Genomic DNA, 13,044 nt, shown 5'->3' with positions numbered 1-13,044 from the left:
TGGTGACCCTGGTAGTTCCACCACTGGTTTCAATTTTTTTTTTATTTTTAGTTTATTTTTATTTTTTTATTTTTAACCAATTTATTTTTATTTGTTTATTTGTTTTTGGGGTGCCCGATCAGATCCGGCTGTCAGTTTTTTAGGCGGATCTGATCGGATGCCCATTCAGCCCTATGGAGCAGCGGATGTCAGCGGAGACACTTCCGCTGACACCCGCTGCCATCCGCATCCGATCCTGTCCGTGAAATCCGGACGGATGTAAACCCTATTTCTCTTACGTCCTCCGACAGTCGCCGCCTCTTCATATTCGTCACATATGGGGTATTAGACTTTGCTCCGAAGGAGTAGCTAGGCAACAGAATATGTTAACAATAAAGCTTTAACATATCCCACCCTCAAGGGGTGGTCCCCTCAGTCAATACCCTCCTACTTCCTGCAACCATATCTCAGTTTTAATGTCTAGCTTGTCAGGAGTGGCTGGCTCTCTCTGTGCTGGGACTTTTTGTCCCAGACTCTTTCTTCTTTTTGATATTTTGTTTGAGTTTTCTCTCTACCTTGTTTGTTCTTCCAGAGGGTCCTCGGAAGGGCATGGCGGCTTCCGCCTCTACCATTGCCAAATGGATCAGGCAGACCATTGAACAGGCCTATGCCTTGCAGGGGAAGGTTCCCCCTGTGCCTGTGAAGGCGCACTCTACTAGATCTCTGAGTACGTCTTGGGCCTGTCGTCATGGGGCTTCTGTAGCCCAGGTGTGTAAGGCGGCGACTTGGTCGACCGTACACACTTTCACAAAATTCTACAAAGTAGATGTTCAGGCATCGGCGGATGCTTCCTTTGGCCGCAAGGTTCTTAGTGCGGCTGTTCCCTAGGGTCCCTTGTTGGGGACTCCTGGCTGTTGGGATAAGTTTTGTATCCCCTGGTTTTTTGTCTTTTCCTGGGTTGTTGCTCCTGTTGAGCACTTATTTTTGCTGTTGCCCAGCTGGTTTCCTTCCTTTGGTAAGGTTCCTTTCTTTGATGTGGAGACTGCGTTGCCTTTCGGCGCGGATGCGTTTCCCACCCCTCATGTTTGCACTGCTTTGGGACGTCCCCATATGTGACGAATATGAAGAGGCGGCGACTGTCGGAGGACGTAAGAGAAAACGGAATTTTTGTAAAATCTTACCTGTAAAATTCCTTTCTCTGAGTCCTCCGACAGTCGCCGCCCCCGCCCCTCTTTTGGGGTTTGAATGTATACTCTACTGCTATTCCACTAAAACTGAGATATGGTTGCAGGAAGTAGGAGGGTATTGACTGAGGGGACCACCCCTTGAGGGTGGGATATGTTAAAGCTTTATTGTTAACATATTCTGTTGCCTAGCTACTCCTTCGGAGCAAAGTCTAATACCCCATATGTGACGAATATGAAGAGGCGGCGACTGTCGGAGGACTCAGAGAAAGGAATTTTACAGGTAAGATTTTACAAAAATTCCGTTTTTCCATCCGTCCTGGGGATCGGATCGGATGGGATCAGATGAGAGCGGACAGGTGGTCCGCTCTCATCCGATCCCCCATAGAGAGCAGCGGGGCTCTGACACCTCCCTCTCCGCACTGCAAGCGGAGACGGAGCTGTCATCCGCCGGCTCAGCTGGGATCACGGATCGATCCCCGCTGAGCGGCACGGATCCGCTTACGGAGGCGGACCGTGTGAAAGAGCCCATATTAGGGTTCTAGACTGAATGTAAACAAATGTATACCTGTGTTTTTTTAAAAGCAAAAATGCTGAAAATAACATCTCTAGAAGTGCTGATGATGTTTATCTATTTCAATAAAATCAGTAATTCTGCTTAGCATAATTACACATAACTAAAAAGCATACCTCACATAATCACATATCTTAGTTATTTAGTGCTTTGTTTCTCAAACAAAATACAAAGACTATTCATACGCAGTTTTAGTTTTGCATACAAGGTGTGATTGGATTGGCAAAACAAGCCACTAGATTGGCCAAGAGAGCCTTTTTGGGTTTTGTAAAAATTGTAGAATAGCCTGATCTATAAGACAGAATAAGTGAGAGCTGCAGGGAACCAAAGTGATTGAAACTATGTGAAGTGATCACTTCCCAGCTGATTTATATACTTGTTCTGGGTCAGTACTGCAATAGCCAGCTTTCAAAAGGTTGCAGTGGCCAGCCTCTGTATGCTTCTCATAACAGATAGAACTGGTAGGAGAAATGTGATCAAAGCAGCCCTTTGACACACACACATAAATTTACAGTCCAGTCATAGGATGCATGTTCTGTGTCCCTTCTAGTGATTGCGTGAGCACGCCGCTTTTCAGCTGCTCTAATTAAAGCTGAGAATTTCAGTGAAACCCAAGACTGTGGGACATTGCTGTCATTCTTCCAGCACATGGAAGAAACATAGTAGCAGCATATTGCAGCTGTCTCCCGCACACTGCCCACACCAGTGTCACATATAATAATCGCCTCATCTGCCTCACTTCGAAAAGTAAGATGAATGAACCTCCTGATCATTTTCTCTGCAATCCTGGACATTCATTTTTAGAGTCCATTCCTCCCAGGAAAATTGCCAGTAAATTACATTGCTACTAACACTATTGCTTTGCACATTAGCTATTTTACTGGCAAAGTGAGGGTTAAAGAGTAACTCCACTTTTGTTGACAAAAAGAACATTCCCCTCTGGCTAATCTCTGTACATTGCAAGGATTTTAACAAACTTTGTTACAGATTCCCACCTTTTGTTATTCTGAAGGAATAGCTGGCTGTTTGTCTGTGTCCGACGCAGAGTGACTGTATGGGAGTGTTTTTTTAATTATCAGTCAGCTGCTGCACATGCAGGGCTCTAATGAGGACACTCGCAGGGTCTGCATCCCTTTTTAGATGCGATTTCCCTTTTAACCACTTGCCTACTGGGCACCCAAACCCCCTTCCTGCCCAGGCCAATTCTCCACTTTCAGCGCTGTTTCACTTTGAATGACAATTGCACGGTCATGCAACGCTGTACCCAAATTACATTTTTATCTTTTTTTTTTCAAACAAATAGAGATTTCTTTTGGTGGTATTTAATCACTGCTGGGGTTTTTTTTTTTTTTTTGCTGGAACAAACAAAAAAAGACCGAAAATTTTGGGGAAAAAAAAACCAAAACAGTTTTTATAGTTTGTTATAAAATTTTGCAAACAGATAATTTTTCTCCTTCATTGATGTGCGCTGATGGGGCAGCTCTGATGGGCCCTGGTGGTCACTGCTAGGCTGCACTGATGGGCACTGATAAGGTGTCACTGATGGGTGACACCGATGGGCTGCACTGATGGGCACTGGTAGGTGGCACTCATGGGCACTGATGAGCACTAATAGGTGGCAATGATAGATGACACTGATTCAGCACGGATGATGGGGCACTGATAGGTGGCACTGGCAGGTGTCAATGACCTGCACTGGTTAGTGGCACTGGTAGGCACTGGGGCACAGATGATCCTGTCCTCTTCGGGCCCGGTGTCCCTCTAACAACAGCCGGCAATTGGCTTTTTTTTCTTCTCACGCTGACAGCGTGAGGAGAAAAAAAAGCTGATCTGCGGTTTACATCACGTGATTTATCTACCATTTGCTGACAGCTGATCACGTGGTAAGGGGCTAGGATCGGCCCCTTACTCAGATCTGTGATCAGCTGAGTATCGTGGACTCGCTAATCACAGAGTGAGCTGTGCGTGCTCCACAGGGAGCGCGCAGGCAGTTCATGCACGGGAGGACGTTCATAGACACCCTCCTGGCAATTAAGTTCCGCGCTGTAGCGGTCTTTCGGTTAAACGTATCCCACCAAAAAATTACATTTTTGTTGCAGGGGATGTTCAATATCTGATTTTTATCTTAGTGCAGACTTCTGGGAAAATCAGCCAATCACACAAGCAGGAAATTGTTTCTGGGGGGTTCTGTACACATTCCAGGTAGCCATATTGCATTGCATTTTTCAGAAATTTACACCACTGCAGTTTGAAAAGGGAGGGTAATTTTAATAACCTTTAATTACAATATGACTTGTGTCCCAATTGTAAAGCTATAATCATTTTTTTATTCACTATTTTTTCCTCCACAAAAGTGGAGTTACCCTTTAACCACATAACGGTACGTCACTCGCTCAGCCGCCTGTGGGGGGGGCGAGCGCGCGTCATTGGAGGCGCGTCCCGCCCCCGCTCTTTTACTGAGATCCCAGCGCGAGTGACCGGCGGCTCCGATGTCTGCGCAGTCCCGCAGGAGAGGGAGAAAGGCAGACGGCTGATGTATACACAGCCGTCTGTCATTCTCCCTGATGTAAGTGCAGAGACTATGCGATCCTGCTATGTAGGAAAGTATGTCTCTGTGGTTACATCACAAGCCACGCCCCCCCCCACAGTTAGAATCACGCCCCTAGGGATACATTTAACCCCCACTGATCACCAATAAAGTTAACCCCTTCTCTGCCAGTGTCATGTTTACAGTAACAGTGCATATTTATAGCACTGATTACTGTAGTATGGTCACTGGTACTCCCAAAAGTGTCAAAAATGTCAGTCAGGGTCCGATCTGTCCGCCGCAATGTCGCAGTCCCGCAAAAAAAATCGCAGATCACTGCCATTACTAGTAAAAAAAACAATAAAAATGACCTAAATCTATCGTGTAGTTAGTAAACGCAATAACTTTTGCGCAAACCAATCAAAATACGCTTATTGCGATTTTTTTTTTACCAAAAATATGTAGCAGAAAACAAATTGGCCTAAAATTTTAAAAAATTTTGATTTTTTTTGAGAATTTCATATAAAAATATTTGAAAAATATTGTTATTTTTTCAAAATTGTCGCTATTTTTTTTTGTTTTTAGTATAAAAAATAAAAATTGCACAGGTGATCAAATACCACCAAAAGAAAGCTCTGTTTGTGGGGAAAAAAGAACATCAATTTTGTTTGGGTACAGCGTCGCATGACCTCGCAATTGTCTGTTAGTCACGCAGTGCCGAATCACAAAATAGGGCCTGGTCTTTGAGCAGCCAAATCTTAATAGTGGTTAAAATGTAACTATTAACCCACAACAAAAAAATTTAATTTTTTTTTATTGCTTGTATGGGAACCAAAGGTTAGCTCTAAGACTAGAAGGTAAAGCTGGCTGATTTCCATCAGTGTGTCGCTGTCCCTGTTTAACACATTTTCCCAGCATGTATTGGATATGCATGTACTGTAATGTGCTTAGGATGAGAGCAGCAATGTGGGTATGTAGAGGGGGGAACGCAGCATGACAAGTGTAGCTTCACTACAATGGAAGAATTACCGTCACAGCTTTACAATCTACATAGAATAAATGTTTTGTAAGACAACATCTGTATACACACCATCATTGTGATTTTCTGGGACAGAGGAGAAAGATGAACAGTATGATAGCACTTCATGAATACCGAGCTCAGCAGCTCTGAGCAGTTCCTTATACGGGGACACAGTCCAGCTCTTCCAAACTTGCAGCAAATTGACTTTTCCCTTATTTGGATCTGGCTAGAGAGATTCGTGGCATAACTCCAGCATTCTTGCCGTACTACCCACATAACATTTTATCATGTGCTGAAGAAATCTCAAAGCATTTGTCAAAGCCAAAAAAACTTTTGCTGTACATCCCTGCAATAGATGCACTTTTCCCTGCATTTTCATTTTTTAGTTTTTTTGTTTTTTTAAAAGCCTGGCAAGTACAGAAAAATACATGTTTCTCTGCCAGAAATGGACTTCACTCCTAAGTCCTGTTGTGGGCTGATTGGTGTCAGCCCTCCCTTTGTGCATAAATTAAACAGATATACTTAAACACTTTCAATTGTATGTTTAACCACTTGAGCTCCAGAAGGTTTTACCCCCTTCATGACCAGGCCATTTTTGGCTGTTCAGCACTGCGCTACATTACCTGACAATTGCGCGGCCATGCAATGCTGTACCCAAACAAAATTTATATAATTTATTTTCGCACAAACCGAGCTTTCTTTTGCTGGTATTTAATCACCTCCTTGTTTTTTTTTTTTTTTTCTTTTTAATTATATAAACAAAAAATTGCTGACTATTTTTTAAAAAAACTATTATTTCATTTCTGCTATAAAACATATCCCATCAAAATTCAGATCTCTCAATAAATTTTGGCCTAAATGTATTCTGCTACATATCTTCGGTTAAAAAAAAAAAACAGCAAAATGGAGCACATAAGAAGTTCATTATTAAGATACAATTTAGTGGCTTACAATGAGTCTGAGCCGGTTCATGTGTGCTCCCTCATTCACTGTTGTCTTCAGTGCTAACCTCCAAATCTTTCTATGCAGATTTCTCTTAAAATACGCCTGTCACAGGCAAATTAATAGGCTGCCATTGTCAAACTCCCTCTGAAAATTCCAATTGCTTGGCTGTCAGGTTGACATACTGGCTTCACTACTTCACAGTGATAAAGAATAAGTATATAGATGTAAACATTTAGAAGTTCTTCTCTACATGCTTCTACCTTGTTCATGATTTTATGTATTAAACGGGAGGTTCAGTCGGACAGCCAGACGCATTTTTCAGAGAGAAGTCGGCATTGGTAGCCTTCATGTTTCCTTTAACGTAAAATCAAGATTTTAAACTACATTTTTCAAAGGCTGTCTATCGTCCTCCACAACTCCTATAGACCTGAGATGGAAAGCTGCTATGGTGCAGATGGCAGACTTGAATACCAATCCCTCTGCTTGCTAGGGTTTCCCTGAGCTGGCTAGACGCAGTCCTGCACAAGCCAGCTGCATTGACTTCCATTGGCTGCCTATCAATCAGTCCATTTGTCAATGTGCAGGCATTTTATCTCAATCAATGCACCTTATCACAGTACATTCTATTCTGCATGTTCACCATTGTTACGGAAGCAGGCTGAGGAAGCACATACAGTGAAACTTTATTAATAAAACTCAGTTGACAAAGGCAAGGGAAATGTGAGACTTTAGAAATCATCTATTTCTCTTACGTCCTCTGACATCGGAGGACTCAGAGAAAGGAATTTTACGGTAAGATTTTACAAAAATTCCGTTATTTTCCCGACTACCGAAAAAACTCAGTTGGTTTATATTGCTTACAGTGCAGATGTTCTCTATGCTTGTCCTAATAAATAAAGTGGTTGTTACTTCCATAGTCTTACAAGTTGATATACAAAGAAATATATATTTACCTGCCGATATCCTCTTTACATATTATTCTTTCTCTTTTTCAGGGTAGAGTTTCAGAATAAGTTCTACATTGGAACAGGCTTCAAATTCATGCCATTTTCATTTGAGTGCATTCGAGAGGGCAAATTTGACGACTGATGTGTTGTGTTAGATGTGTTCCTCTCCCTCCCTATGTTGTTTTCCTGTTATGATGCATTGGTGTGAAACCTAAACCTTCAAACATTACAGACTAGTTCCTGTCCTAAATGGAATACTAGTTTGCTAGAGCCCTCTCTGTTTAGTCAGTGGTCTACTAAAAAATGGAGGATGGGAAGCCCGCTATGAGGGGGTTTGCATAATCACATAGTTCATGGTAAATGTAGATGAAAAATACCTTGTTTCATCATTTAAGAATCGAAATGTCAACGCCTACACGTGTGCGTTTTCTTTTGCTGTTCCTACCATTTTCTACCTCATTATTTGCTCACTAATGATACACGGTAGTAATTGTATTATTGCAGTAATAACTTCACGCAATTGCGCTTGATAATTGACAATACCGTGGTATATCCTCGCTCACATCATACATTTTCAGGGTTGGGGGGGTGATCTATTAAGTACTGGCATGACAGTTGTATTTATTTACATTTCTTGTAAATGTACCCAAGGTGGCCACAGCAGAATGTCCATGTGGCAAGGTGGTTGTCAATAAATTTAAGTCCATGTTGTTTCCCATGTTACTGAGATAAATATTTGCCACTTTGATTTTGTTTTTTTTTCTACAGATATGGAATGTTCATTTTGCAATAAGTCAATTTTACAAAAACATTATAAAACAATATAAAAATGGTTTACAAATATGAGATTTTAAGATGAAATTGTGCGCCCATCTTCCATTTTGCTCAAACGTAGCAGCAACTTTTTGAGGGCTGAACAACTGTTGTCCAAAGAAATGAATTAGATTCTTCCTTTTAACCTATAATATTGCTTTGGGAAAGGCTATTCTGACGGTTTTGTGTAAACTGCAAAGTGGAATCCGGTTTGAACTCTAATAGTTGCTTTTACTTTGAATAGAAGATAGGTAAACACTTAACTGACGCTGGTTTAAACCTTATTGGGAAAACAGGAGGGTAACAAAAAGTTTGAGCAATTTAGGTACCATGAGCTTGACCCATTGTAGCCAGAAACCATCACTGTCCCTATATTGTTTACATTAGTAATGTCACACTGTAATAATAGATGACCTTGTTACCCTGTTTTTGATGCTGTGAATCGGTGAATGAAGTCTCCCTGCTTCTGGAAATAAACCTGTAATTTATGACGACCAGGAACTCGTGTGTGCATTTTTACTGTTATTTCCCTAGGGGACCTAGAATAATTCTGGGCCAATTTATTTCACTTTTAATGTAGAATTTTGTGAGCTGATTTTTTTTATCTTTTTTTTTTTTTTTTTAAATCTGTGTTTTACAAATAAATATATAACACATGATACTACTGTAACAGAGGATTAGAAGTTTTCTAAAGCAGATATAGCAGAAGCGGTTTATTTTTTATCCAACATGAAATGAGTCTCTCTGGGGGATTCAAAGATGGAGGAAGATCTGGAGGTCCTGGTGGAAGATAGACTGAGCAATAGCAGGCAATGTCAAGCTGCAGCATGCAAAGCCAGCAAACTATTTGCATGCATAAAAAAGGGGATTTACTCCAGAGATAAAATGATAATCCTGCCACTTTATAAAACTCTGGTTCGGCCACATCTGGAGTATGCTGTCCAGTTCTGGTCACCAGTCCTCAGGAAGGATGTGCTGGAGCTGGAGAGAGTCCAGAGATGGGCAACTAAATTATTATTCTTATACAGGATTTATATAGCGCCAACAGTTTGCCCAGCACTTTACAATATGAGGGAAGACAATACAGTTACAATACAATTCAATACAGGAGGAATTGGATGGCCCTGCTCGTTAGAACCCTAAAATCTAGAAGATTAAAAAGAGGACCGGAGGACCTCAATTATGAGGAATGACTACAAACGCTAAATGTATTCTCCCTGGAGAAGAGATGCTTGAGATGGAGATGTGATAGCCGTGTACAAATACTGTAATGGTGATCTCAGCGTAGGAAGGAAACTTTTCAATTCCAGGGAGTGTAAGAGGGCACAGGGCCATGCAATGAGATTGGAGCAGAAGCAGTTTAACCTTAAGCTGCGTAGGGGGTTTTTCACTGTCAAGGCTATAAGGATGTGAAACACTCTTCCACAATCTGTGGTGTCAGCGGGGAGTATTGATAGTTTTATAAGACTCTTGGATGTGCATCTTAGTAAGCGCAACATACAGGGATATGGGAAATTATTACAGACATTGGCACACATGCACCTTCACAGGCTGAACTGGATTGGCTATTGTCTATATTCAGCCTTACCTACTGAGAGTCACTGATTCAGTCCTATGTGTTAGGCAGGCCATACATTATGCAATTTTCTTTCCTTAAAAGTAAAATAAATTGCTTGATTTCCCCCCCATCAACACAGTTAGCGTTGATGGAGGAATCTCTCCCGCAGTGCTATTGTGTTCTGCCAGCAGGGAGCCTGGCAGAATCACTGGTGGCAGCTGAATTCTTCTGTGTGCTATTTCCCCATACATTATAGGAACTCACTGAGCAATGTAACATTTTCTCAGTCTTTCCATAGCAGCAGAGATCAAGAGATTCCTCTGCCTTGAACTAGGGTCAGGCAGGATAGGGAGTAACTCTTTTCTTGCTGAAGGGGTGAAGGGCAGGGTTCTCACTTTTTTTTTTTTTTTGGTACCTTCTTTCTAAGACCCATTTATAATATGTGGTATGGCATTGCAGGCAGAAGGGAGTCTAAATTACCATATGGCCTGGAGAAAGGTTGCAGCACACCAAGATTGATTTCATTTTTTTTTTTTTTTTTAATAAGTTCCTTTCACTGCTTGGAACTCACGATGCTGGAGTGGAAATTATGCAAAATGCTGATATGACATAGTTTCTAGTATGTGCCAATTTGAGATGACCTTCGCTTCTTCAGTGCCCCATGTGATCAACGTGGCGTCAGACTCCTGCCACCCTCACACCACATTGTCACTAATACATGATCATGGTGGCACTCTCAGCCTCACCCTGCACAAAGATTCTCCATCTCACAGAACCACAATCTTAGTGCCAGCTGTCTGAGAGCAATCCTCACTGGGTTTTGTTAACTGAACAGTTAACTCTTTACTCGCGATAACGGTTATGATTTAAATAAACTTCTGCGAGACACACTGTCACTACAGACCAGTATATCCATAGATTTACCATTTAGGCAGCGCTCTTCAAAGAGACAGGGATTCTTTAAGTTCTGCGTTAGTGTATTAGAGACAATATTAACAATTTTTTAAATAAGGTTTATTAAAAAATATTACAGATACAGTATTATAAAGGAAAAAGAGACAATAATATGATAAATAAAAAGGGTTTAGAAATAAAAATACTTAACAAAGTCCAGTTCTGTGGGTTTGGAAAAGTCCAATCAATGACCAAGATTTATGAGTGTCTCTCAGAAGTCTTTGCTGATGTTCCTCCTTTTATGTTAAAAGGAGACCTCTAGACTGCTGATGCAGACACTTGTTTCTGTTCCTTGAGGGGGGGGGAGGACAGAAACCATCTGAGATGAGAAGGTCTGAGGAGTGGCTGACTGGATGTCAGTGTTTATGACCACGTAGTGGCCACTCCCTAAAATACAGTTTTATATATTTAGCAGATTTGCTGTTTGGAGGCCGAAGAGTGGGAAATTTGACTGGAGAGTGATAAACGGTTTTGATTTCGACTGTTGGTGACTGTATTTTGAGGGGCTCTTTTCTTGCATTTTTTGGGGGGTTTTTTCCCTTTTTGTGTTCTTTTTTTTTCTGTCACTTTCATTTTAAATAGCCTTTTTTTTTTTCTCTTTCTTTCTTTCCTTCCTTCCTTCAGACTACTAATTAAGGGGAGTGTTTAATTGGTCACAGGTGCTATTTACATTTCTGCTGGACTCATTTGAGCTTGCTCATCCTTTAGCTTGTCACCTTTTTGCTTGCTGGAACTCTGACCTAGTGGAACTTGACTAAGTGGTGAGTTAAAAACCAGAGTTTAAAACAGGAGATTTGAACAGGAGTCTTCAGACCAGTAAGTAACATCTGAAATTTTCTGTTAGTTGTATTATTTTTGTAACTGGGAAAATGTGTGCTAGCAAGATTGAAGGTTTTGTGCAGTGCACAGTGTGCCCGCATGTATACAATAACGGAGCAACCGCTCCAGGATGGATACCGCTGCGACAGATGTGAGCAGGTTGTCCTTCTGGAAGCTCGCATAAGAGATCTGGAGGAGCAAATTGCAACACTGGGCAGAACTGACAACCTTGAAAGGGGTCAAATGGGAAGGTGCAATATAATTAAAATGAGTGTTTTACCAAAATTTCTGTATATTTTCCAGGCACTTCCCATCCACATTCCACCTCGATACTTGTCCCAGATTGAAACCATGATAATGGATTTTATTTGGAAATCAAAACGCCCCAGGGTAGGGAAGAAATATTTATTTAGATTCAAAACAGATGGGGGGCTGGCGATTCCGAATATGAAGAGATATTATCATGCTGTTCAATTAGGCAGAATGATTGATTGGTGTCGCCATAGAGAATATAAATTATGGCCAAACATAGAGCAGGCACAATGTGAGGTATCACTGAAAAGAGCCCCCTGGTGTCATAAGAACTTGCCAACAGCTATTAAGAATCACCCTGTTATAGGAAACACGATTAAAATATGCGCAAAAATATTTAAACAAGACAATCTTACACGGGAGAATTCCTTACTATACCCGGTCCTGGGGAACCCCCTCTTTGAGCCAGGGTGTCAAGACAGGAAGTTTAAGGCTTTAGTAGAAAGGGGAATCTTTCAGATTCTTGATTTCCGCTCAGACACAGGATGGGTGACCACAGATGAGTTAACAGATGGGTCAGGCCCTTTCGGCCTAGACTCATGGAGGGCTTTTCAGTTACGCCACTTTCTGGGAACATTGAAAGCCCCCCCTCAGGGGGATAAAGAGGTAACACCCTATGAAAAAATATGCACCCAAAATGGAATACTGGAACATACTATATCCAAAATGTACTCCTTGTTAATGACATCAGTGGTACAGCATAAATTCCCTTTCTTGAGGGAATGGGAAAGGGAAATGGGCACTACTTTCTCACCAGAACAAGAAAATCAAATAATTAAGTCAGTATTTGCTACCTCAATGTGTGCTAGAATTCAAGAAATGAATTATAAAATTTTTTCCAGGTGGTATTACACTCCGGTTAAAATGAATAAAATTTCTATAGCGAATACAGACCGATGCTGGAGATGTGGGACAGAGAGAGGCACAATGCTTCATATATTCTGGGCATGTCCTAAATTAGAAATGTATTGGGAACAGATTCTGAAGATAATACAAAAAATTACGAAAAGCTATATCCCCAAAGAACCGGCTTTGTTTCTGCTCCACGTCTCTAGCATACCGATACAAAATTACAATAAATCTATTATACCACATTTAATAAATGCAGCCAGGACATGTATTCCTCTCAGGTGGAAAGAGACTGAGCCACCTAATATAATTACGTGGTTTAGGAAGGTGGAGGAAATAAATAACTTGGAAAGCTTGGTCTCTTCCGCCCGCCAACAAACGGATAAATATGAGAAGAAATGGAAACAATGGATAGATTACGTAAATCCAGGAGAAGGACAACTTTAAAACACAGAGAAAGAATTAGATATAATGGATAAATAAGTATAAGGAAGGGGTTCGGGAGAGGAGAAGAGAGGGGAAGAGAGATTTGAGCGGGAGGGGGAAGGGAAAAGAAAAAGGA

At 41.3% G+C, this 13,044-nt stretch overlaps 1 protein-coding gene across 6 annotated transcripts in view; it reads left to right on the top strand.

The window, feature by feature from the left end:
* ATP6V0A1 (ATPase H+ transporting V0 subunit a1) overlaps positions 1-7,528 on the top strand; it is a 164,818-nt gene extending 157,290 nt beyond the window's left edge. For all 6 annotated transcript variants that reach the window (XM_082272084.1, XM_082272083.1, XM_082272085.1 and 3 more), the window contains one exon: positions 7,226-7,528. In XM_082272084.1, the coding sequence (XP_082128210.1) occupies positions 7,226-7,319 (94 nt within the window). In that variant the 3' untranslated portion in view covers positions 7,320-7,528. The remainder of the gene's footprint in view (positions 1-7,225) is intronic.
* Positions 7,529-13,044: the final 5,516 nt, after the last annotated feature.

The sequence above is a fragment of the Pelophylax lessonae genome (assembly GCF_965119305.1).
Source record: "Pelophylax lessonae genome assembly, chromosome: 11".
NCBI lineage: Eukaryota > Metazoa > Chordata > Amphibia > Anura > Ranidae > Pelophylax > Pelophylax lessonae.
The sequence above is the reverse complement of the archived record's forward strand: the minus strand, read 5'-3'. Positions and strand labels throughout refer to the sequence as shown.